Source organism: Calypte anna, chromosome 11 (genome assembly GCF_003957555.1).
Source record: "Calypte anna isolate BGI_N300 chromosome 11, bCalAnn1_v1.p, whole genome shotgun sequence".
NCBI lineage: Eukaryota > Metazoa > Chordata > Aves > Apodiformes > Trochilidae > Calypte > Calypte anna.
The window spans coordinates 11,298,396-11,324,617 of record NC_044257.1 but is presented as its reverse complement, the minus strand read 5'-3'; the positions used below and the strand labels follow the sequence as shown (position 1 = coordinate 11,324,617).

At 39.0% G+C, this 26,222-nt stretch overlaps 2 protein-coding genes across 5 annotated transcripts; both read left to right on the top strand.

Annotated features, from left to right (window-relative positions):
- Positions 1-496: 496 nt before the first annotated feature.
- Positions 497-8,397, top strand: CA7 (carbonic anhydrase 7). The gene is made up of 7 exons (XM_030457602.1): positions 497-681; positions 2,524-2,721; positions 4,569-4,687; positions 5,572-5,667; positions 5,902-5,964; positions 6,577-6,732; positions 7,009-8,397. Exons 2-7 carry the CDS (start codon positions 2,688-2,690, stop codon positions 7,129-7,131), a joined length of 591 nt encoding a protein of 196 aa, XP_030313462.1. The 5' UTR covers positions 497-681; positions 2,524-2,687; the 3' UTR covers positions 7,132-8,397.
- A 4,957-nt stretch (positions 8,398-13,354) lies between these two features.
- Positions 13,355-18,681, top strand: PDP2 (pyruvate dehyrogenase phosphatase catalytic subunit 2). Of its 4 annotated transcripts, none has more exons than XM_030457599.1 (2): positions 13,355-13,808; positions 16,556-18,681. In XM_030457599.1, the coding sequence occupies exon 2, from the start codon at positions 16,621-16,623 to the stop codon at positions 18,220-18,222; it is 1,602 nt and encodes a 533-aa protein (XP_030313459.1). In that variant the 5' UTR covers positions 13,355-13,808; positions 16,556-16,620; the 3' UTR covers positions 18,223-18,681. The 4 variants fall into 4 exon arrangements, with proteins under 4 accessions (XP_030313459.1, XP_030313460.1, XP_030313458.1 ...); XM_030457600.1 differs by having other exon boundaries at positions 13,355-13,816; XM_030457598.1 differs by having other exon boundaries at positions 13,356-13,812.
- Positions 18,682-26,222: the final 7,541 nt, after the last annotated feature.

The following is a 26,222-nucleotide window of genomic DNA, read 5'->3' as shown; positions in this document are numbered from 1 at the left end:
TCTCATCTAAGCACCGATTCTGAAGTTCTAATTACACATCAGGTGGAAACATCATTCATTTTTTGCAGCTGGAGGGAGTGTTTAAGAAAAGAGAGACAATAAGTAGGTGATGTTCCCCCCTGCAGAACCCAGGAGTGAGCACGGCAGTTCGATGGCAACCTGCACCTTACCGTGCCCTGATGGTCAGAGCAGGTTACTGCTCTTGCTTCCTTGCGGTGTAGAACGGGAAAATGCTTTTCCCTAAATTTGATGCCAATGCCAGCTGGACAGCCTTGTTTCCTCTCCGAGTACTGGGACTTCGATTATTTCAGCTTTACATTTTCTTTCTCCTGCGCTGAGTTAGCAAATAAAGCGAGCAGGAGGGACACGGGCGCTTCCCCTGTCCTGCAAGAACTGCTTTGGTTGTTCTGTTTCTTTAAGGGGCTGACCCCATCCCACGGTGAGCGCTATAAAGGCAGGTAAGGAGCAGTGCCCTGATCACGGAGCTGCGAACAAAGCAGGGTGCAGCTCCCCTATAATGACTGGCCAGCAGAGTTGGGGATATGGGCAGGATGACGGTAGGTTACAGCATTTCTCTGCTGCGTCTGTCTTCCCCCTCTCCTTTTCTTTCTAGAACAGTTGCCTGAGCCCTGCAGAGCTGCCTGCATTTTGATGTCTTCTAGCTTCAAGTTTACACAGCAGGTAATTAATAACTTTATTGATAATAAATAGCACCTAGAAAGTGACACTGAAAGATGCAATTGTTGGAATCAACGTTCCAAAACTGAGGGAAGCTGTACTGAGTGGTTTTTTCCCTCAGGCTGCAGATATTACAGATGGGTTCCTCTCTAAAAAACTGTTATGAAAAGGATTAATTGTGTCTGTTTCTCCAAAAGCAAATTTTTAAGGGAAGATGATATAGTAGAGCAGTAATAGATTTGATCCTCCGTAGATGTTGAATTGTGATATCTAGGCTTCCATAGAAGTGAATAAAATAAGGCATATGTATATTTCTAGAACATCAGTAAGTTGTACAGATCAGTATCAGGGTTCTCTTCTAGAACAATTTATGCTTTCTGATCTGACAGTTTAATTTAGTCACTCTCCTTTGCTTCCCACCTTCGAGAATATGTGTCATGGAATGAGAGGATATGTGAAGCTACTGAAAGATTCCTACACCAGTGTTTTATAGCACCTGTATCCTTTACAGGGAAGGATGGATGAGTGACTGGTGTTGTTGAATAAGAAAATCTTTTGCATAACCTTCAGGAGTCTCTTTTTTGCAAGCAATTATTTTTGATGCTCAGTGTCCAACGAGTCTTTTGCATAACCTTGAGGAGCCACTCTCTCTTTACAGTAATTAAGTTAGTTTCTGTGAGTCCAAAAGTAAGTTTGAAAGCTAAGTGAAGGTGCTTATTGCTAGCAGTGTTATGTGTTTGGGAATATAGGTAGTGACTATAAAATCACTTTTTGTATTCTTACAAAACTCCTAAGAGTCAAATTATATTGCCTAAGCTTGTACAACAGCATTTAAATCCCAAACCTGCCTTAAAGGCAGGCTGAGAAAAGTTACAGTTCTATAAGCTTGGCATTTTTAGAAAATGCTAAAGAAGGAGTATAATAGCCCACTGGTTTTGTTTCATAAACTCAAAGAGGGTAAATGTTTATGCTTCATTAAAAAACTTCTGCTTGTGAAAGTACATGAGAATGCTACTATTAAAAATGTAATTCTTTGGAATATTAGAGTAAAAATGTTTCTGTTAATACTTTGTGAACATACCCTGTAAAAGAATATAATTACTGCTTGCACTGCCATATGAATGTAGGGAAAGAAATGGTAAGAATAAGAAATTATTTCATACAGGTGAGGTTTTGTTGTCTTAAAAGAGCATGAGAATATTCCAGCTCTAGCAGTAGAGAGCTGTGTTATTCAATTGGTCTGTCTCCCCACACTATTTGGGTCAGGAAGTCCTAAAATGTTAATTATCATGCTATACCCTTCACTCTGGGTAGAGAGATACCGTTATGGGCATGAGTGAAGAATGAAGCTGCCTCAAAGATTTACTGCAGTCATAAAAGGGTTTTAAAAATAACTGCATAGTCAGTAGCTAGGAGATTGACTCATCTGCATCTAATTTGAATCACTGGAGATTTTACACTATCATTCCTAGGAGGAATTACATTCTCTCAAAGACATATGATTTATGTGAGAATGCCAGTGCATTTACACCTGCATTCACCTTGGAGGGTGAACCTCCACAGAAAATGAGTGGCACATCTAACTGAAGATACAGCAGTCTATTGATGTGCTGTGATTTTTTTCAGTGTGTTTTGTACAAGATATTTGAATTCCCTGTCTTGCTGCAGCCTGTTTGTGCTAATAAAACCACATCAGCTTAGAATTAAAGTGAACCTGTTGGATACCAAACTTTCAAGTCACTCCTGCTCTGCAAGTTTTACTTCAAGCCTCATGAAAATGTGTAATGATTATTTTGAATACAGTAGGCATAAAATAATGGTGCTTTCCTTTCTCTCCTTTTGAAGGACCTTCAGAATGGCACAAAACTTATCCTATTGCCCAAGGGAACCGCCAGTCACCTATTGATATAGTTTCTGCAAGAGCAATTTATGATCCTAATCTGAAGCCACTTATTATCTCCTATGAATCATGTACATCTCTCAGTATCTCCAACAATGGCCATTCAGTTATGGTTGAGTTTGAAGATACTGATGACAGAACAGGTAAGATCAACACATAGCCAACTAACTGTTAATTCTACTACCATGGCAGACCTTGCTTTTACATCTGGGAGGTGGGAAAAGAGCATTCAAAGGGAGATGAGGAAGTAGCTGATAAATTGAAAGAGTGCATTAAAAATAACACACTCTAGAAGACATTTTAACTGTTTATCTTTTTTAAACCTTTCATCTCGCATTTGGGTGTGTTTATTGATTCTTGCTAAATAGGATATCCTAGGGATTTGAAACAAGTTATGTTTTCTGTGAAGGGATTTGTGCTAGTAACCCTTTGAAATAAGGGATGGGGGTTAAAATTCCAGCTGTTCCATTTTAAAAATTTTCTGGAATAAATATAGAATTGCCCTACAGAATGGTCAGGTTTTTGAGCATATTTACTGAATTTTAATAGAAGACTGCATTTTCTGAAGTCTTAGTACTCAGATCCTATAAAGGCTCAGATCAGCCTATAAAGAGAATTTGTAAAATGTATCTGGAAGTATTATCTTGGTTTGCTAGCTACTTTTGTATAATTCTAAGATGAACCGTATCTATGCAACAGTAAACTTCATCCAGCTTTATAAGTTTAAGAACATCATCTGTTAGTCTGCATTTAGACATACAGACTCTGAGCACATGCACAGAATAAGACCTGCCATTTCTACACTAAGCACATGCCTTGTTTTAGTAACATTTTCAACGAATAACACTGCTAGGAATGGAAAGCATGGCTGAAAACATGGCTTAAAGTGTTTTTAGTCATATTGAAATAGATCTTGTGACTCACAGCTCTGCATAACTGGCACAACAGAATTTTGACAGTTTGAGCTAAGCGATGCATTTCATTAAGTTCTGAAAGAAATATTCTAGATGGTACTTGTTATTAACATTGAAAGCCTTGCTTTGGCAGGATTAGCTTCCTGCATAAAGGCAGAGCTGGAACTATGCACGGGTGGTAGCACTGTGCAAGCCCCAGATTGATTTTTTTCAAAGAAAATGTTGTAGACTATTCTGATGGTAAGTGCTTTACAGATACTAGAAGTAATTTTGATATTCTTAATGTAAGACTTTGATCAGGCATTCATGTCTGTTGGGCAACACTTATTTGACTTAGTGCCATATAAAACTGCAGGAGGATTACTGATGCTGTTGATAAAGTATCTTCTGTAGGCGGCATCTTAAACATTCATCTGTTCTTAAGTGCTATTTCTAAATCATTTATGAAGTTTCACAGCAGCATTTCCTCAGTTTTATATGGTGATTTGAGATTCTGAATGGTGTCATGTAAAGTACAAGCTATTATATTACCTGTTCTATGGGATCAGGTATTTAAAGGAAATAGAATATAGATAACCTCCATGGGAAGGACAGACTCTGAGAGAATACTTAGCTGAATTGTCTGATACTCAAGGCACCTACACTTTTTTTTTTCTTTGCACAAGATCTCAAGTAGCATTGTCAAATACTTTAGGTACAGGAGTTTCAAAATACTATTTGTATTTTAATATTGAGTTTCAATTTCTTGTGTTTCACAAGGAAGGCATAACCATAACAAAACTACCGTATCTTCACATGTCAAATATATTCCTTCAAAAAAGCTACAAAATTCTGTACAAGTAGCCACTCAATATTTTTTAATTTAAATTTTTAATGTGGGTGCTTTACATTAGAAATCTAACCCTTCTAAATGTCTGGATAATGCATGTCTTTGATATTGGCAACTGGGAGATGCTGCTTGTTTTTTGTTTTTTTTTTTTCACTATTGTGCCAACAGTGGCTCTTTTTTACTAACAGGAAGGCAAAAAGCCAGTATACTTAAGGTTTTTCCTCTTTTTTTTTTAATTCCTGCCTAGCAATCAGTGGTGGTCCCTTTGAGAATCCATTTCGGCTAAAGCAGTTTCACTTTCACTGGGGCACAAAGCACAGCCAGGGATCAGAGCATACAATTGATGGCAAACCTTTCCCCTGTGAGGTAATGATGGTTTTTTACAGATGGCATTAATTCATGCAGATTCTTTTGATATATGACTTTGCAGTGGGACTGCATGTCCCTTAGGATTCTGATTGCTTACTGCTGTGGTTATGTCAGCATATACTTTAATCAGAATTTTTTCCCTTATACTGAAGCTATCTATTCATCTACCTGATTTTTAGCCTGCAGACTTGTGCCCTTTCTCCAGGACTCTGTCATCCTGGTCTATTCAACAGGACACAGCTAGCCCCACACTTTGGCTGCTGTGCTCAGACAGCACCTCTAACAGTGCTTTGCTGTGTAGCCCAGCCTGCTGAGCACAATTGCTTGCACTTCTTACTTAAAGAGGTGGGAAGGGACATGGTGACAAACACAAGGCTGAGAAGCCATGTGTAGCTCCCCTACCTGGCAGTTAGCTCAGGCTTCAGCAGCTGTTCAGCCTTGGAACAACCATGCTGGTGCTTAGCCAGAGCTTAGAAATGGCTTCATCTAAGGGCTCTTGAGAAAATTGTGAAAAGCTAGGACAAGGCACAGGACTTTTCCCAGCACAACCTGTCCCATATTTTACAGTAGCTTACCATCCTGGAGTCTATCAGTGAATACTGGAGCTTTATGGGATGAGGGCCCATATCAGGGAAGCTGGGTCACAAGTTAATGCCTGATTTGTTTGAAATTAATGTTGGTCTACAGAAGCTTTGTTTCATGTCTGTCCATGCCTGTAGACTGGTCCAAAAGATTGAATTTGCTCATCTTTCCAAAGACAGCTTTGGTGCAAACCCCACATTCTGTTAGGAATGACCATTAGTGACTGTTCCTGTGAGAACCTATGTTCATGGCTTCTATAACTGATTTGTTTAATTCTTAATTGTCATTTTTCTTCACAGCTCCACTTAGTTCACTGGAATGCCAGAAAATATGCAACATTTGGAGAAGCAGCAGCAGCTCCAGATGGCTTGGCAGTAGTTGGTGTTTTCTTGGAGGTAAGAATCACAAAAATAGCACGTTTACATGCTAAGTATTATGTTGTCAAGTGTTTGAGAACCAAGCTACCTTATTTAAGAAGTGCTTAAGGAAAACAGATGACTTAGTATCTCATTGCAAATCACTGTTAAACTTGCTTTAGCAGGAATATTGACATTCAGATAAGAAAACAACATCTATTCAGAGCATAATTATAGTCAGTCTTATTTAACCTTTCTATTCCATTATTTTAGATTGGGAAAGAACACGCCAATATGAACAGACTCACTGATGCATTCTACATGGTAAAATTTAAAGTAAGCTTTAAGATCTTTAGTTGTTCCTGCGATATCCTTTAAATATCAAGATCATGTATGTGTTTGAGACAAAAATGGAAAATCACCCACCACAAATCCCCCCATCACTGGGTCCATGTCACTATAGTTGTATTCTTCTCTTCCCCTTCAAAGTTCAGCTTGTTGGCCTAATCTCAGCATAATGTTATGCTGAGACCCCTAATCATTTAGAGGTTCTGCCTTTCACAGAGTATCTAAAATCAAAAGCTCCATGACCCGTCAGGCACAGCTCTTGCACAGTTCATGTAAAGGATTACACAGAGTGATCCTTCTTTGTTGAGCCTAGTCCTGAGCAAGTCACAGCTGTCTGTCTTCTGCTGCAAAGCTGTTGGGACAACCTCAATGAGGTCCTGACTAGTCTGATATTACACTGATACCTAAAGCTGGTTGCCTTTCAACAGCTGCATCTGAGAGCTTTGCTGAAGATTGATACCTTCTGCACTTTCTGAAGTCCAGACCGATTAAACCACTACAAATGTTATCTTGTCTGAATTTGAGGTTAATGTATTCTATAACATGCATAAGCTATAAGCTGCACTTAAAAGTAAAAAAGTAATTTTTCTTTTCTTCCAGGGAACAAAAGCTCAGTTTAGGAGCTTCAACCCCAAATGTCTCCTGCCTTTGAGTCTAGATTATTGGACATACCTTGGTTCTCTGACAACACCACCACTTAATGAAAGTGTAACATGGATAGTACTGAAAGAACCCATCAGAATTTCTGAGAAACAGGTAAACTTTTGCTACTGTCCCAGTTCCTGTAGGATTCAACACTGGGTAAACAGGCAGTGACAGTTTTGATCTGTGATGTGGCCAGCTTAACAGATAGTTAGTATGGCAATAATCAGCCTGTTTAATAATCAGGGCTTATTTTTTATGTTAATATTCTCTAAGGTCTTTGTTTGAACCTGTTCTATCAAAAGACTAAAATGTACTGAACATTTTACTCTTAAAAATTGAATATTGATTGCCCTCTTAAGCAGTAAATTATTTCACCTGAATTTCCAGCTGGAGAAATTCCGCATGCTCCTCTTCACCAGTGAGGAAGACCAGAGGGTCCACATGGTGAATAACTTTCGTCCCCCTCAGCCTCTCAAGGGGAGAATAGTTCGAGCCTCCTTCAAGGCCTGAAGAAACATGATAATGGCCCTGAGATAGCCAAGAGCTTCCACATCTCAGACTCTATAAACAAACTCTGGTCTTCACTCGGGGAACACACAAGAGAGCCATTTCCATCAACATTCTTCTAGGAGGGGGGACTATCTTCAGTTTTTGTATTTTATCTGAATTGCTATTTTTTTTTAGAAGATCTTTTTTTTAGAGATCTTTTTAAGTAGCACTTTTAAATATAAAGGGTTGTTTAGGAAACTAGTGTTCTCCAAGACTTGAAACTTTAAACATTAAGATGAAATTAAAATCCCACTTCCTATAAAATGGTTAACTATGTAGTGACCTACTAGTACCAATGGCTACCACTTGCAATTGTCTCATTTACTACATAATGAAACATTAGTCTAGCATTTTTGGCAAACTTGACTTAAATTTCCTTCCTGGTCTCTTGCTAATATTTGCTGAGCTCTGCTGGATTTCAAAACTGCTTTCACTGTGTTATTGCTTTCTGACACATACAATGCATATGAAGAGTACTAGAAAAAAGGTCTTTACTTGCATCAAGTGGGTACTAGTGTGAAAAATATATATATTTATCAAAATTACTGTTCTAAAATGCTATTTTATAAGCAACTTAAACAATACTGTAAATATTGTTTAAAAGCAGACCGTTTTATTGAGGTTGGGCATTCTTTCTCTTAGCCCATGCAGCATACATAACCATAATGCTCTTTTCAAATATGTTAGAAAGAATATCTCTAGCAATTCAATTATGTGTTCTGTGGTTCTCAGTTGTTCAAATTCTACCTCATTTAAGTGATTTGCTCTGTGATACATCCCCTTCATTGTCTACCCTAAAGAAAGTAGGTATTTTGTAGGGATATGGGTAGACCTTGACTGCACTAAATGTGCATTGCTGCACAAATCATTCCCTCACTCTGTCAGTCTGTCTGGGATATTCCCTGCAGAGGTTTCATCATCCTGAGTCCTTTTACCTCTTCAGTAGAAAGCTGCTGTAGAAAAGCCATGTGTTACTGTTACTGCTTCTGCAGCTTAGTGACAGAATTCAGACTTGTGTCTCAATATCAAACAGTGATGTTATCTGTAACCACCTACAACTTCTTCAGTTGCTTTAATGCTGGGCTTCAAGTGTTCTACTTTATGTGTACAGCCCAGGCAAATATTGCTGACTTCTAACAATTATCAGCTTATCTGGAGAAATCAAAGATGTACAATACAAAGGAAAGGGGGGAAAAAGGAGAGCACCAGCTACTATGGACTCTTCCTTTTCGAAGATATGAGGCACAGTGCAAGGAATGGCCTAAAACCTTCTGTTCCTCAGTATTATTTTAGATAAAATGAGGGTACTGCTGACCTACCTCACAGGGATGTTGTGAGGGCTAATTTAGCATTGTTTTAGATGCAAGATTTTTATACAGTAGATGCTAAAGGGAGTAAAATTACAAAATGCAATGTGTTTAGATATTATGAATGTAACTTTGCTAGTAAGGCAAGCTGGTATTGCAGAAAATCTATTTAATGTATCTTAACTTATTTAACAAATTTATTTAACAAATAAAATAAATGAGACTTTACTTTCAAGTGTACCTCTTTGTCCTTTGTTTTGAATAGACCTACTTTTCCCTACTTATAGCACTGTTTTTCTCAGACTTTTAACAGAAATGCTGTTTGAGATCTTCAACTGATGCACCTATTTGGCATCAAGGAATTGTTTCAACCTTGACTATGTTGTAGTAGAATAATCTAAGTACAAATAAAATTTTACCTTCCCAAGTTTCTGGGAATATACACTTCAAAAGAGCAGGTCACTGGTTGATACTATCAATAGGTTTTTTTCAGTCTAATAAAATAAATATTTACTTGCAGAATGTGTCTATTCTGTGACCTTGAATGCAGTACTTAAGCTTCTTTAAGGGTGGTTTACTCCTGAACAACAGAAGGATAATGTTCAGCTCACAAGGGAACTGTACAAGCTGAGCTACTGTAAAGAGCTTTAAATGCTGAATCCCTCAGGGTGTTCAGTTTCTGGAAGAAATTGCACTATACTGTCTTTCATAAATTTTTCTTATTTACTTTTTTTTTTTTTGTTCCAGTTATTAGATTAAAGAATGGGGCCTATTTTTGCCCTAGTGAAACAAAATATTAAAGGGACTATTTTCTTTGTTTCTTGAGACCCTAGTTATTCAATAAAAAAGTAAATACTTAATTTTTGTATGTTTTAAAGCTATGAACTACTTTCTACTACTTTCTACTTTATTTTGAGATTATAAAAGCAAACTTCAGGAAGAAAACCAAATATACTGTATATATACACAAATATATATTTCATATTTCTATTAGATATTGAATGACTAATACGATCAGTATGATGAATGTCTAGTTTTTAGTTAGATTAAGCTTTTACTGTCTTTTCCCTGTTACTGAAAATATATCCACCAGGAAACACAGCAAAAACAATAAAAACAATTTGTGATTTTAAGTCTTGTGGGGGGAACAATGTAATAAGGTATTTTTCAGGACTAGCATGAAGAGCTTCACTGATTCTTTCTCAGTTAGCGAAGTTCTTTCAGTAATACTATTCTGGGGTACAAGAAACCTTATTAATTTTTATTCCTTATATAATTTCTCGAATTTTTAATATATCTGTCAAAATATAGTTAATTTGGGAGCTTCATAGCAAGTCCTTTATTTCTTTTACAAGTACAAGGACCATGTCCTGTATTAATAAAATGCCACAGTCCTAGTACTAGTCTAGTCAGTGCCTCCAGTGTGAATTTTTCCCCTCATTCACAGGGCCAAACACCAGTGCTACACACCAAAGCTTTCTGAGGATTTGCAGAAACTTCATTTTATTTTCTTTCCTTCTGAACCCTCTTCCTCTGCACACAAACTCTGCTCAACAACACTCCTCTCACAAGACAAATTAAATTTTAAAACGTGCTATCCTTATCTTCTATGCTATGTTGAAGGAACTATAGTTGAATGTACCTACTCCTGCAAGACAGAGGGTAACTTGTAACAGGATCACTGCTGGAGTGACTGAGAACACGAGGCCGTGTATTCAGGGCAGTGGCTGGAACCGCACAGCTGTAAAAACGAGACTGAAAATGCCATCTAGTGGCTATTTCCATTTCTTACCACAACGCTTAAAACAGTTTAAAGGCAAATTTATTCAAAATACAACAGAACAGAGAATTTAACTTCGACAACAATTATTTTTAAAGGTATAGGGGATGTAACTGAAGTCTCTGGCTTTAAGGGTGGTTCACTCCTGAACAACAGAAGGATAATGTTTAGCTGGCTTTACATACACAGTCCTTGAAACTCCTTTACTAGATAAAAAAAAAAGAATTCTTACAAAAGAAAATCAATCAGTTACAAATTTTTGTTAGTCTTTTCACTGATAGAGTGGTGATTTCCTCTGCATGATATCTAAACTTTAACTTTTTAACTTTAATAGCTATATTTAAAGGTCAACTTCGGATTTTTTTTTTTTAATCCTCCGCAAACAAAAAAATTTTTGGCAGTTTCAGTGATATAGTTGATACAATCTAGCAGTGACTTATCATGATAAATTTCACGATGAGAGTAAATCCAAACATAAGCATCAGGAGGAAAGTGTTGCAAGATACCTTGTCACCACATGGTGCTTTTGGTGGTGTTCAAAGGTCAGAAAGATAAAAAATGAAGCATTTCAGAAAAAAAGCAGAGATAAACCTGAAAAAAATCAGATGTTATCTTATACCTCAGATTAGCTGTTTTCCTCTCTGGATTCCTCCCATGCAAGAGAGACCATTTCTCCATGGTGCCTGTAAGAATGGGGGTCTCGAGTCTTTTTCTCACTTGCCCTTAGGAAACCAGAGTACAGCAATGAGAGCTGACTGACTTCAACAGAACTACTCCCAATTTGCACAGCTGCGAGGCAGAGAGTGTTTATACTCCTACATTTTAAGTTTAACAAAATTTTATCCCCTCACTCGAGGTTGTGAACTGGCACATAGTAATGCAATCTGTCATTGTATTCACAATACTATAGCAGAATATTAAATGCAGCAATTCAAGTCAGCTCGGACTGCTCATCTGCTGGAGGGAAAGTGGCAGGGCGGGAGGGAGGGAAGGAATACAATTACTTTGCTACCCATCAGCACTTCATACCAAGCCAGAAGACCTTACTGAAGTAAAGCTTACAAAGACTTGTAAGCTGTTCCTAATAAATTAAAACTAATTTTTACAGTGGTACAGAACCTTAAATGAACACATATTTCAGCTTAATTTGAACAAGTTTGTAAGAATATTATACAAGTGGAGTCCAGATCCAGTTACAGCAACTAGATGGGACATTGCACCAGTCCAATTATATTAACTAAACTGAACCTTCAATTTATCCCCTGCAGCTTCATACATGCTTCACACTGCTTCGCCTCTGCTGTAACAGCAGAGGTTAAACAAAGCTGGAGAGTAGAAGTGGCATTTTTCCTGCAGTTATTCATGGTTACCTCAGTTCATTGACATTTCTTGCAGCTTGTTTGCCTTCCTAGCATTTGAGTATTTGTTTTAGATTATATAGGAAGATCAAGTACTGGAATTTGCTGTAGCCAAACTAGGAAAATTCAATGGCTTTGACAGACATAGAGGAAATTTATTTATCCCAGTTTGTTTGTTTATGAGAAGAGAACTCTGCATTCGCAGTTTTGCAGAAAATCAGAGTTGCTGGACTGCACAAGCCAACACATAAAATTCTTAGAAAAAACCTTAAGTATAGCATTTGCTTCATTTTAACCAATTACTGAACCTCAACACAATGTTTTTGGAATTAGATTAATTTGCTTATAAATACTGATAAGCACTTACCCCTGGCATAGGACATTTGCTATTGCACTTTAGCTCACCTGTAAAAAGGGAAGTCAAAACGAAATCTTAGTTTTATTTAGAGGAATTTAATTTTTTTTTCAATGCAAATTAACAAGTCAGAGCACTATGGCAACCAAGCCACAGTCACCACAGAATTTTGCCATTTTAGTTAGATATTCCTGAAGGCAAAAATACTGCAGGTGTAAGCAATACTGTTTCTTTCCTCAAATCATGTAAAAAGGGAGCATTTCTATTTTTTCAAACTTTAATTATATATCACTTTGATTTGTCAGCATAACCAAATGTACTCCAGAGCAGAATCTAGATCTCAATTCAACTTAATATCCAGTCCTGTCAGGTATTGGATACTTACACTGAAACCCATTAAGTTCCTTGAAGCCATCAATATTCTCTTTTGTGCTTTGAAAATACAGGGTGAAAGCAACACCTCCTCCTGCAGGGCTGCTGTTCCACCTTCATTTACTCATTTCCTAAATCACTTCATCTTATGCATATGAGTATATAAATTATGGCATGAACATGTGAGCAGTAAAGAATTGCTTCCAGCTGAAGAGAAGCATTTAAACATGCTGGGAGCACAGGAAACTCAGAGCAGTCAGGTTAGTTTTCAGGCTGCTGTATGAGGTTTTATCACTGTTGTAATGGCAAAATAGCTGGGGGGGGAGGGAAATGGTAGGACAGAATGAGGAGTGTCTTGAGACCCAGAAACTACTGTTCCTAAACCTGAACAGTGGACCAGAGGACCAAAGGATGCATATAGGGCTGTCGTGGGTGACCTCTTTTCAGTTCAGCAGATTTGTCAGGACAACCAAAGATTATTTCAAACTTTAGATAATTGTTTTCATGTGTGCTAAAATACTATCCTGAATTTTTTCGTTAAGGTGACCTTCCATCTCATCTAGTTCACTGGCAACACAGTTGAAATGAAAAATGCCTTAGTGCAAGAAGCCAGGAAGATAAAAAATGCACTGATAATATCAAAGCCTCTTGTGACTTGAGTGCCTCTGCTTTTGCAAAATCACTATTACAGGCAAAAGCAAGGATTCCTTACTAACCAAGTCATAACACGCAATAATTACTTATTAACCACCAGGCATTTGGGGCTCATTCCTTGTCTAAATCCACTCAGAAATTTTAATGAAGACTTTAAGAAAGTCCTTTAGATTTAAAAAAAATCCAAACAAGCAAAATTCCTAAGGCCGCTCCGTCAAGAGAATAATGCTTTTTTAATGATTTTTTGTATTTTTTGTTTGTTTACCCTAGCACCTCATCCCCTTGCTTCTATTACTGACGTCATTACTCTGCTGGAAAACACGCAGCAAACACAGAACCAGAAGCCCAGGGCCGCCTGATCTCCCCTGGGCACTGCGAGGCCGCCAAGGGCGCAGCTCCACTGACCGAGCACGGGCAGCTGAGGTGACGGGAGGCTCCGGAACCCCACCCCGCACAGCTCTCCCCGGGCCCGGGGGCATCTCCGGAACGAGTTTTACCTCACCCCTCCGCAGCTGTGCCCGAACCTGCTGGCCGAGGAGCTGCTGCGAGGGAAAGCAAGCGCCGAGGAGAACATGGCGGAGCTGCGAGCCAGCCCACGCTCCCTCCGCCCCGCCGCGTCCTGACAGGAACCCGCGCACCGCCCCCCGGCGCGGCAGCGGCTCAGGGCGGGGCTGCCCGGGAAGCTCCAGCGTCGGAGAAGCGGGTTGGGCGGCGGAGCTGTCACTCAGCGCTCTCCGCCCGCGCCGGAGAGTCCAAGCCCGAGCCCGAGCCCGGAATCTGAAGGCGGCGAGTGTCGTGTGGCGGCTGCTGCGGTCGGTGGGTGCGCTCGGGGCTCTGTGTGGGGCAGCGGTGGTGGGTAGGGAGCGTGGCGGCCGCTGCTGCTGCTGTTGCCGCCAGACCGGGCGCCGCAGTCGGCTCCGGGGGCTCGTCTGGGCGGCGGCCTTTCCGCCGTGACAGCGGCTGAGCAGGGCGGGCGGCGGTGCCGCGGGGCAGAGGAAGCGGAGCCCGGGCTCACTTGAGGAGTGTGCTGAAGGGGCAGCCCTCAAGGCCGCGGGAGGATGGAGCCGTGGGGGAAGAAGGGCGGCAGGGCTGCCCTGCAGGGAAAGGCCCGCGGGGCTGTGTGCGTGGGGGTGGGATGCGGGGACAGTGAGGGCGTGGGGCGGGAAGCTTGCGGGGGTGCAGCGGCATGTGAGAAATGTGCGTGGGCAAAGGGTTGGGTGTGTGTGAGGGGGGCGTGGGGGCTGTCTTTGGAGAGCTGTGAAACTAAATCTGGTGGAATTGTGTTATTTTATGGGAAAAAGTGTGGGCGTCTCCCTTTCGTGAGGTTTGGGTGGCCAGTACCCAGCGGGTGTCAGTAACTCCGCTGAGGAGGAAGTGCCGCCCGCGGAGACAAAGGTTTGTGTCATTGGGCCTTGCATAAACTCATTTATTGCCATTGCTGCCCTGTCCTGACGTGGCTTGTGCTGGGGTGGCCCCTGGGCGCGGGCGGGTGTCCTGGGCAGAAGCAGTGTCCTGGGCAGCTCTCTGTGCCTGGGCTGATTCGGAACTGAACTCCGGGACTGATCGATGGTACTTGACCATGAGCAAACAGATGTCCAAATGGTATTAGGCAACTCTGCTGCTAGGGAAAAAACAACAACAACAACAACAAAAACAACAAAACATCAACCAAACAAAAAACCCCATAAACCAAACAAAAAACCCCCAACAAAACAAAAAAACCTGCCTTGCTGTCTGTCAGCCAGCTCATGTGAAGAGGGTAAGGTTTGTTTAATTGTTTCTATTGGCTTTTTGAGCAAAGAACACGTAAGCTGTCATTCTTTCAATGTTGGGTGGCTCAGGCGAGTTGCAAGAGAGATTCAAAACCAAGATGGGAAATGGCCTGGAAAAGATTGGCAGACACAAAGCTTGTCTTGCACTATTGGTGCTTTCGGCTGATGCTGGAGCTAGCAGCTGCCTCCTTGTTAGTTTTATTTCTTGATTTCTCTGCAGTATGACAAAAGGTGCCAGTTGTTTTGGGAGAATACAGTGTCCTGGGAGACTGCAGGCAGGCCTCCAGCAATGTACTGGCATTGCCTTTTCTATCTGTTCTTCTGGCATGAGCAGTAAGATCATGCTGGCCTTCACCTGTTCCCATGGAGTCCCCAGAGCTGTAGGCTTCTTGGTGGGGGCTTGTCCACTCTTTTCTGTTGTAAAGCATGGGCAGGACACTTCAGAAATGTTCTGTAGTGTTGCTTTTGCTTCACAAATGGGATTTCAGTGAAGTCCTTGGGTTGTATCATTAGGCCATTTGTTTAGAATAGCTCAAGTTTGGTTTTAGCTCCTGTTGATTTCTTAGAACTGATTTAATACATCTGGCTTAATGTTTCTAATTAAATGCCTAGATATAAAAACAAACAAGCAAACAAAAAATCCCCAAAACAATACTGCAGTAGTATTTAGTGTCTTTGGTCTGAGATCTAGAGTGCATAGTGCTACAGGCCACCTGAAGGAGGTTGAGAACTCAGAGAAAGCTATATTGTTCTAACTGGCTGCTAGCATGACCTTTTGGAAGTAATTGTACTTGCTATTATACAATTAGCTTTGAAATCCGTGGGGGGAAATTCTGTGGTGGGGTAAACATTTGGTTGTACTTAGCAATTTCCCACAGCTCCAATACCTCCTTAAACTAGGACACAATTGATGGACCTTCCCCATGGCAACTGAAGCCCTTCAGCTGTTCAGGTGCCCTAAGCTTCAGAGATGTTGGCAGCAGAGCTCTTCACATTTGCTTGTTCTAATTTCAGTCCAAAAGAATGAGCCAAACTGTAAATGCTGTCAATGTAACTGTGCTGTTAAGTTTCCCTGAATCAGAGTGCACAATGTTGTGGTTAATTAACTAGTGGTAGAATCTTTCTTGAGCTGTGCAAGCAATCCTGTTCATGTGAAAGGCTGGTTAAGATCTTGAAGGTTAAAAAAAAAATAAAATTTGAATTTATGTGCTGAAGCAGCATTGCAAAGGTTGTAGCTTGTTCTGATGTGAGGATCATGGCAATTCATAGAAATCATTAATTTATACACCTTTCGATTTTGCTGTGGTGTTTCAGTACTGACCTTTTCTTGGTTTAATATTTAGAGTGTATTAACAGAATTTGTTCTCCAGCAGGCTTTTTAAAAGTTGAGCATTATCTGTCACTTAAATTCTTATTTTCTAACTTGCTGGATCTGTTTGTTCTGTGTTATGTTAGACAAGGCTTTTCTCTGAACAGTTTATGATTACACTTTTTTAGTAAAGTTGAAATTTCTTCTTAGCCTTGCCACAATGTGGAAAAACATGCCTGAAAATTAAAAATTAGGTGTTCTGATTATTTAAGTGGAGAGGGGCCTTCGTATCCTAACCTAAATTCACCAAGCTCATAATTAAGTGATTAAAAATGTATCACTTTTAAGATGTCTCATCTGTAACAGTCTTTTTTGGAAATAATTTCTGAATGTTTCTGTGGGCTCTAGACTTTACTTTAATTGCTACTTAGAAAGCTTCTTGTGAGCCATCTAAATTTTATACCTTTCCTGTTCTTAGGCTCCAGGCTATAAGGACATTCTGTATTACTGAAGGAAGGTGCCCCTGTTTTTGAGTGGCTTACAATGTCAAGAACTGTATCATCCTGGATCTTAAGCTCAGCAAGGAGCAGCACTGTTTTACAAGGAAAAGGACGTTTGTACTCCATCTGTACTCCAAATAGAAACAAGATAAAATGGAAGCTTCTTTTCCCCAAAACACATCTCCACCCTGCTGGGAGCTGCAGCTTAGACAGTACTTTCTCCTTAAAAAAAGCATTCCGACACACTTCCACTGAAGAAGAACAGTTCTCTTTCCAGCTGTCTCCATCACAAATCAATGATATACTAAGAGCAGGTGAATTATCCCATAAAATACTGGATTTGAACGGTAAGAGTGCAAATTCTGTGTTGAGGTTTGAAAGTAACCAGCTGGCATCCAACACCCCTATTGAAGACCGCAGAAGTGCAGCCACTTGCTTACAGACTAAAGGGATGATGTTTGGAGTCTTTGATGGCCATGCAGGTTCTGCCTGTGCTCAGGCAGTCAGTGAGAGACTCCTTCACTACATTGCTGTTTCTCTCATGTCTCGGCAGACCTTGGAAGAGATTGAGCTTGCTGTTGAGTGCATGAAACCAGTTCTGCCTATTCTGCAGCCACACAAGCACCCAAATGACACAGGGTTTCAAGAAATAACTTCACGCTATTTTGAAAACCTCCGGGTTTACTGGCAACATTTACTGGACCTAGACACTGAGCTAGGATTTAGTTTAGAAGAAGCCATGATATGTGCATTCAAAAGGTTAGACTCGGACATATCACTGGAAGTGCAGGCTCCCCAGGAAAATGAATTGATGAGAAATATTGCCCTTCAAGTAGCTTTTTCTGGTGCAACAGCCTGTGTAGCTCATGTTGATGGTGTTCATTTACATGTTGCAAATACAGGTGATTGCAGAGCTGTTTTAGGGGTTCATGAAGAAGATGGAACATGGTCTACTCTCCCTTTAACCCGAGACCACAATGCCTGTGATGAATTTGAAATTAGAAGACTGAAGAGAGAACATCCTAGATCTGAGGAGAAAACCCTATTTGTGAATGACAGATTACTGGGGATTCTCATGCCCTCCAGAGCTTTTGGAGATGTGCAATTAAAATGGAGTAAAGAATTGCAGCACAGCATTCTCGATAGTAGCTGTGATGTTGAGGCTCTGAATATTTTTCAGTATGTTCCCCCAAACTACCATACACCCCCTTATTTAACTGCAGAGCCTGAAGTCACATACCACAAATTAAGAAGCAAGGATAAGTTTCTAGTTATTGCTTCAGACGGACTGTGGGAGCTGCTAAGTAATGAGAAAGTTGTAAAACTTGTTGCTGGACATCTTGCAGAGCTTAATGTGCAGAAACCACAACTGGCTTTTGAGAAACCAGTTAATTTGGGTTATATGCACAGCTTGTTACTTCAGAGGAAAAACAGAGGCATTGCCTCACTTGACCAGAACATAGCTACTCATTTAATAAGGCATGCAATTGGAAGTAATGAGTATGGGGAGGTGGACCAAGAGAAACTTGCTGCAATGCTGACGTTACCTGAAGACCTTGCAAGAATGTACAGAGATGATATCACTGTTACTGTGGTTTATTTTAATTCAGAATCAATTGAAAATTACTACAGAAACAATGAGTAGAGACTTGCACTGCTGCTATTCTGTACCACTAGCTAACTTTGATACTGAAACCATTATTTTTTTTTCTAATAGTTAATCTGTTATCAGTGTTATGGTCTGGAAGTTCCTAAATCTTTTTGTTACTTACTAGTCTTGAAAATAACTTTCTAGAAGTGAGTTTGGTGAAAGTTCCATGAGTTTCCAGGTCTGTACACACTGAAGAAAAATGAAGAAATTTCACTGAAATGTAACTGGTCTGAAGATTGCTGACCCAGTTTCCATGAGAAACAGTGGTAAAACTTTGCATATGAACAAATGAGACAAATTTCACTGATGCTGGTACAATAGAATAGAGAGGTGAATACCTGTAGCTTTTTTACACAGAGTGTAAAAAAGGCTTCACCCTTGTGAAAAATGATTAGCATCCTATTGAAGCACTGTAATTGAATAAATTAAATAAAAAACCCTACCAAACCTTTATTTGATGTAACAGTGTTGGATACTTTAATGAAATGTTCAAGTCAGGGCTGTTGAAAGAGCCCTGGGATTTTTTTCCTAGGTTTGTTTTGTAGCTAGGAAACAAAGTCGTATCTTCTTCTTTTGATGTTTGAATGCATATCATCTTAGCTCTGTGTGGACTTGTGTGACAGCTTACAGCTCAAACACACGGGGGATTTCATGATTCCATGTTTAGGAATTAACAATATTAGACTTAAGGACTTAAGTATTTAAGTCTCTAACTTGCTTAAGGAATGTACCCTTTTATAATTGACATATAAAGTGTTGTGCATCAAATCTTCCATCTGTAAATTTAAATTGTTTGACAGATCCAGAAGTTTAAAAAGTAATCTAAAGTTAAAGTAAAAGAGAAAGGCCCTTTCTCTTCAGATTTAACTTAGGAGAGGAACAGCGGTGTTGATATTTCACCAAAATACGTTTATTTTATTCTTGCCTTTGGATATCAGCTTTTCCATATGGGTTATTTTTTCTGACGAATATACATTTTAATTTCTGAATGTATAATTTTGTGTATTTTGCTATGGTTTTCCTTTATATTGTTCTTTCTAGTGTGCCAGTCTAAGCTTGGAAATCAGCTGTATTTTCTTAAATTTCACATACAGTGTTCCCTAGAGACTCTTCCTTGTTTATGCACAGTAGTAACTGTTGCCTGCAAGAATGTGCATACTGGGAATATAAGACTGCTTACTGCTGTTGCTACTGAGTAAGAACTCCTGTGGGTGCAGCAGAGCAGATAAAAATGTTGCTTCCTCCCCCCCCCCCCAGAATTTCACTTTTATTGTGTTATCCTTCTGCAGTATATCAGAAGAAAAGGTAAGTGCATTTTTCTAAAGATCTGCAGTGGATGAAATCTTGAAGAATAAACCTGTAGCAGTTGTGAATTTGGAGTATTTTGTGTTATTTTCCCTCCAAATAAAAGTTCTCAGGCATTTCATCCATCTGTTTTGAAGACTGATCAGAAGGAAACTAAAACTGTTTAAAAATGTTCGTGCTTTTGAGTAGTCAGGATTGACCTGTAATTCAATGCTACAATTGCAATCACTGAATGCATGCTTAAAAAACTTCTGGAAAACCAATTTATTGTTACCTTTTTTTTATCTAGTATATATTGGAATACATTCAGCAATTCAACCTGGAGGCACGTAGCCCCATTTTCCAGATAAAATGAGGTCTTTTCCCATAGATATCAAGAAAACAGGATGGGCTCAAGAAATCTGACAGTTGTTGGCAATAGGGGAAGACATCAGGTATGTGCAAGATGTTACAGTGGTTGCTGAAGTTCTCGTTGCTTGGGTCCCCTTTACTTTAATGTGTGCTCTCGTCCTTGGGGCTGGGACAGATTTCATGTGCCAGAAAAAAGCAAACAGCAAAGGTCTGGCCTGGTGTTAACCTCAGGGGGCTACCTGCAAGCCAACTGAGTCAGCAGGGGAGAATCTTCAGCAGCATTTCTGAGCCCTTTTGTTTCCATGTTCTTAAAAATACTTTTTTGTTATTCATTACATGCTTCATTGCTTGGAATGTAGACATAATGCATTTCTAGACTACCTGTTAATAAATTACTTAACAGCGTAGCTAGGGGAACAAAGGGGATAAATTGTATTGCAGCAGATATGAAGTTATGTATTTCTTAATGAGGATAATCTAGAAAAATTTCCATGTAGAGCAAAATTGCAACTGCAAAATTAATGTAGCAAGCCAGTTATCATAGAAAATAAAAATAAGCTGTTTTGTTCTTTTCACCGCTCGGGTGAAATCCGAGTTGTCCCTGGAAAGAGTCTTTGTGCTACTATGTTATCTAAGCATTACTGCTGGATACTTTATTGTAGGTAGGTTGTTCAACATATAATATATGGTTGTTATAACATCATGATTGCTTTGGGGGATGCATTTGACAGTAAAGAAGGTATTGCATCTAATTTAATGTTAGTTTTTCTCATTTTAACATGCAATGCTGTAATTATCCTACAGTGGAAAAGAATAACATTAAACTAGTTAGAGGTTGGGTTTTATTTTTTTTTAATTCAAATGGTATTTAAATTGAATTATCCATGGAATTTGTTGCAGGTGGAGCCTTTGACATGCTCTTTTCTATTTTTGTTCAGTGTGCTTTAATTTGTGCTCTCTGAAATTGTCATTGTTGCTTTGGGGTGTCTTGTATCACTACTTCATCTTCCATAGTTCTGTGGTGTTCTGCTAACAAAAAGGATTTTGATTTCAGTGCATTACTAAATAAATCTTTTGGTTTCCTCCTTGCAGAACCGAGATTGGCCAGAAGGTGTCATCTGAGTTTTGCTAAAGGAGAACTGTGCTATGACTTGAGTCTCTTTTCCCTGTGTTGGTAATGTAACTTACAAGTGCTGTTGGCAAATGGCAAAAAAGCCCCACCAGTCACTTATACACATCGTAAACATTCAGTCTGATTTATTACTACTTCCAGTTCATGAACGGAGCGATCTGAGCAGCAGTTTGATTGTTTCCCAAGATCAAGTTTAATGGCCCAAGCTAAGCTTTTAAGCTCTGTGGAAAACAATTTCTTTGTCCTGGCAGAGTTATGTACAAGAACATGAAAATTAAGACAAGAGGCACCTGCCAGAGTTTCTTAAAGAGTCTTCAGTTGCACAAGAAGAAAAGGTGCTTTCTAAGCTGAGAAAATATTTGCTCAACCATTACTTGGGTGTCTGAGCTCCTGCTGTTGAGCAGCTCAGAAGCTTCAGGTGGCCACAACTGCCCCGTGGCTGTGCCATGATTTAGGTTGTGTCTGGAAAACTTCTAGTCTGGGAATTACATTGAAATACTGGAGAAGGTTGCTGTTGTGAGGAGATGGAGATCTTCTGTCTAGGTGTTCACAGAGGTATCTTGGTTCAGCCTTCTTGTCAGATGGGATTCTTGAGTAAGGTGAAGGGTTGAGAAATCAGTGTTTGGTTTTCTTTAGTGATGGAAGTTTTTTGTCGTCCCCCCCTTCTTTTTTTTTGTTAAGTGGAGGTTAGAGTTAACTAATTGGCAATGTGGATTGATGGGAAAAAGGAAGTGCTCACAATACTCTTTTTCACATAGGCACCTATGTAGGAATTTGAGGAGATATCACTGAATTAAATGCAGTTAAGTGATAATTCTTTTTTCTTACTTGAGTGGAAACTGATAATAAACATCAATGTTATTGATGGCACAATCTCAGCTTAATTGCTGGTACCTCTTCATTAAAACCTAGCAAATAATTTAGCTGTCATCAAATGATTTTCCTAGAGCTGTATTTTGCAAATGTGTTTTGTAGGAAGTGTAAACCTTACAAGTAAAGTGTAAATCTTTTCTCTACAGATGAAAAGGAAGAACTGTAGTATCCTAGGAAGTCATGAATACAAGGGTATTGCTTTTTTAAATATATTTTTAAATGTGAAAATGTGATTTTTATGCTCTGTGAAGAGATTAGGTAAGTGGCATGACTGCATGTTTCTGAAACATTCTTTAGAATCATGTCAAAGTTTGGCTCTGATTTTCAAGATGATGTGGAATAAAACAAAACATGCCAATGGTGCAGGCATTGCTTCTGAAGTCAGATGTCCTGTGGTGAGATCAATAGGATCATTACTCTCTGAGATGTGGCAGTGAATGAAACTGGTTGAGTAGAAAGCAAGCAAATGTTCACTCCTAAAAAATTCTGGGATTTTCGGCTCTCTGGCAGAATATACATGGTTGAACTTCACTTGGTCACTAAGATTTCATGACCATAACATCCTGGAACTCAGTCCAGAGCCCCTTGACCTCTCCTTGAAAAACTTGGGAAGAGTAAGGGTATGAAATTCCTGGATATGTATACTCTAACTGCAAAAGAGATGCAGTTGTAGATGCACCACACCCAGGACTGATGGTGAGAGGTCTGTATTCTTATGGCCATGCAGGAATACTTTGGCTGCTGACCGATTTTTGAACTTTGCTCTTTTTTTTTTTAAGGCAGAAATGGTTTAGCTCAATAACCTATTAATAACCTATTCAAGCCTGAACTTCTGTTCATCTTCTCTCTCCAAACAAGAAGTATTTCCATTGTTCATTATTGTGTGCCACTTGCGTATCAGCTCTGAACTCATAAATCATAAATGAGCTTGAAGTATTTATTTCCCTCTTTCAGCACTAGCTTTATCTAGTATTTGCTGACATGGCTCATTATAACTTATTTTTGAGCACAGTCAGACCTTGTTTGCTGAACAGATGAATTCACTGTTGCAAAGGAGTCTATAAATGGAATTCAGGGCTACCAAAATGAGAAATTCTAGCTCATTAAGATCTCAGCTGGAACAATGTGATCTGACATACAGAAGCTTTGAGCTGATGAAATGAAAGCAAAGACTTAGTTAATTGGTTCTAAACCTTTAAATTACAAATGGACTATTTTTGTATTGCTGTTAAGGGGGATGGAAACCATCCAGAAAAGAGATTCAATGCAGCATATATTGGAAGGACAGAAAGGAGAAAAAATGAGTAGTTAATATGAATGAAAAAGAATATGAAGTGTATAAAGTGGAATAAACAAATGACCTCTGGTATTTTGAGCTGTCTTCTTACCTCTGCCTATTTTCCTCCTATGTAGGAGGCAGATATATCTCCCTATCAGTACTCAGTGCTGAAGTGGTGAAGTAAATTTACTGATATGTGATTTTTATTTCAGTATCTCAGGTGTGATTATTAATGGAAAATGCACGAATCCTCTAAACTGTCTAGTCTTATGACAGAATAAATGTTTACTGCTTCAGTCCAGAATAGTATTGTCTGGGAACACTGAATATCTGTGCATAATCTGCTCTGAATAAGTGTCTGGTACGTGGTGTGATTGAGAAGTTGAAACTGGTGCCAGTGCCTGCATGAGGGCTTTGCCCTAATTCTTCCCTTCCTGGCAAACTCCAAACCCATCTGGATTCCAAACTACTTTTATAGTAACAAAATAATATCCTCATGAAATAATATCCTAACTAATGTCTTTACTTCTTTCCTTACTGAGAAACAGAGCATACCCTGCAGGGGGAAGGCCCTATAATCTTTGGACACAGTAAGAAATTGTGAAGGAGCTGTAGACCATTTTTTCTATGATACGTAAATTTGCTATTGAAGAATTTCTTTATCTTGTCCTTCTAGGACTTAATTTTTTTTTTTTATTTTTTTTTTTTTAGACTGCTTACTGAAACCAGGTGACTCCATCTGTTGTTTGATAGAACTAAGTTTAGAGGAGAAACTGATGACATTGTTTTGTAATTTATTTAAAGCACACTAATTTAAAATACACAAGGAAGCTGTGAAAATGGATGAGATAAAATACATACAGGTATGGGATGGGAGTTTTGGGTGGCAGCAGACTGTATAGCTTTGCCAATAAAAAAGTCAGGGAAATCTGGCTGTTAAGAACCATTTGTGAATATTAGGAAGTGTGCAGCTTGGAGACACTTGTCATGGTTGTTCTGCTGTCCCCTAGATGTAATGTACAAGAAAGTACATGTAGTGTAAATACCTAAAAATGAAAAGAGGGTAGAAAGGGAAACAGTTGAAATCAGAAGATTTGCTGAGATGAGATTATCAGTAGCAGATAAAATCTAGGAATTCTGGTAGTGTGCTGTCCCCTGCTGCTAGTTCACAGCTCTGAGTCTGGAGCCAGGAACATGGCAGAGCCTTATGGGAATCCTGCTCCCTCTTCCTGAGTATGGAAGGATGAAATGTCTTTGACATCAGGTATCTTCTTGTGCAAAGCTGACCTAGTTATACTAATATGTGATCTTTTGAGAGGACCACCTGAAGAGAGACTTCTAACTTAAAAAGAATTGTATTGATTATAATTCTACTTTTGAAATAAATCATCATCTCATATTTGTATCTGAAAAATTAAGATGACTTTTCTGTGTTTAAAATACTGAATTTGGAAAAGAACCAGTAATAATGGCAAGAGAGCTGGTTAGTTTTCCAACCCTGGTTCATCTCCAGCCTCCCTCTCAACCCCTCCTCCCACCAACATGTCTTTCAGATTACCAGAATGATCTTATTTACAAAAAATAAGATTGACAAAAAGAACCACGAAGTATCTGAAATTAAAGCTGGGTTTTGTGTTTGTGACTTGACAAGCTGTCTTTTCTTACACAGTGCAGATATTTTCAGAGAATCATGAAATAGCATCAGTCTCAGTATTCACAGCCTGCATGACTTACAGGATTTAATGGAATTTTGGTCTCTCTCATCAGCAATTTAAATACATGATCAGTCTCAGTGATGCTGAAGCAAAACTCCAGTTATTTCTTAACAATCTCTGGACATGCAATTGTTAACATAGACAAGCTAGGGAGCCAATTTTGAGAAGCTGTTACATTTCATAGTCTTAAATCTTTTAAGGATGGTGATTCACCACCTTTATTCATTAATGGGCATCTGATTCATTGCTGGTTATAGTGGAAATAGATTTTTATATTGCATTATAATTGCTCATACTGCTTTAAAAAGACTGTGCAATTATTTCTATTATTGATGTCTCTTTGGAGAATTTATAGCTTGTCTGTAAAACCTATGACCTGTCAAGTTACAGCATTAGAGCAACCTCTATGTGGAAGTTATTTCAATTGGTCATTTTTAATTTATGAAAAGGTTTCCTTTTTAAAAAAAGTTTCAAAGCACCCATAGCCTTTAGCTATGAATAGCCAGTAGCATATAGATCTCCAATTTTCATTAAAAATGAAAAATGCAGTAATTTTCTTTTGGCTTAGCTTAATTGAAGTGTTTCATAGTCACACGTTTCACAGTCTTGCATATTTTGATTTTCACAGGATAAAAACTGGAATGTTTTTAATTAATCAACAAAATATTACAGGCAAATAAATGCTTCAATTATTTTTTCCTAGGGGAAGGGGTGAAAAAACCTTAATTTTCTATGAAAAGGCAATTAATAACTTCCATCAGCGCTATTTAAAGTTAAATGGCTTGTTCAGGACCAGCTTAGATGAAATGGGCTATCAGCTTTTAAAGTTTCCCTGTCTATAGCTTGATCAGACTGATTCAGATTGAATTATGACATAAAGTGCCATTTGCATTTTAGACCACATTTATTTCATCTTCCCTTGTGAAGAAACTTGATTCTGTTCCACAACTGGATGTGAAACATTCTGCTTCCTGCACAGTAGGAGTTTGAATCGTTCTTTATTTTAAGTTTGTTCATTTCAAATCCCTTTATGAACAGTCATTACCTACAGGCTGACTTGTATTGGCAATGTATGGTGTACAGTGGGGTGCTTGGTTTGTTGGGTTTTTTAAAGCATTAGTCCATATTTTACTGAGTTGCCTTGGAATGCCATGGGTCTAGCATGCTGCTGGGATAGTTGAGCTGACTAATGGCACCAGACTGCAAATGTTCTTTAGCATCACAGGATTAAAGAAATGGACTTATTTTGGAATATTTTTCTTATTATGAACCAAAATAAGTAATAGTAAAAGCAAACTTGATATTTAGCATTTTTTATTCCCATAGTTTGGCCCAAGAT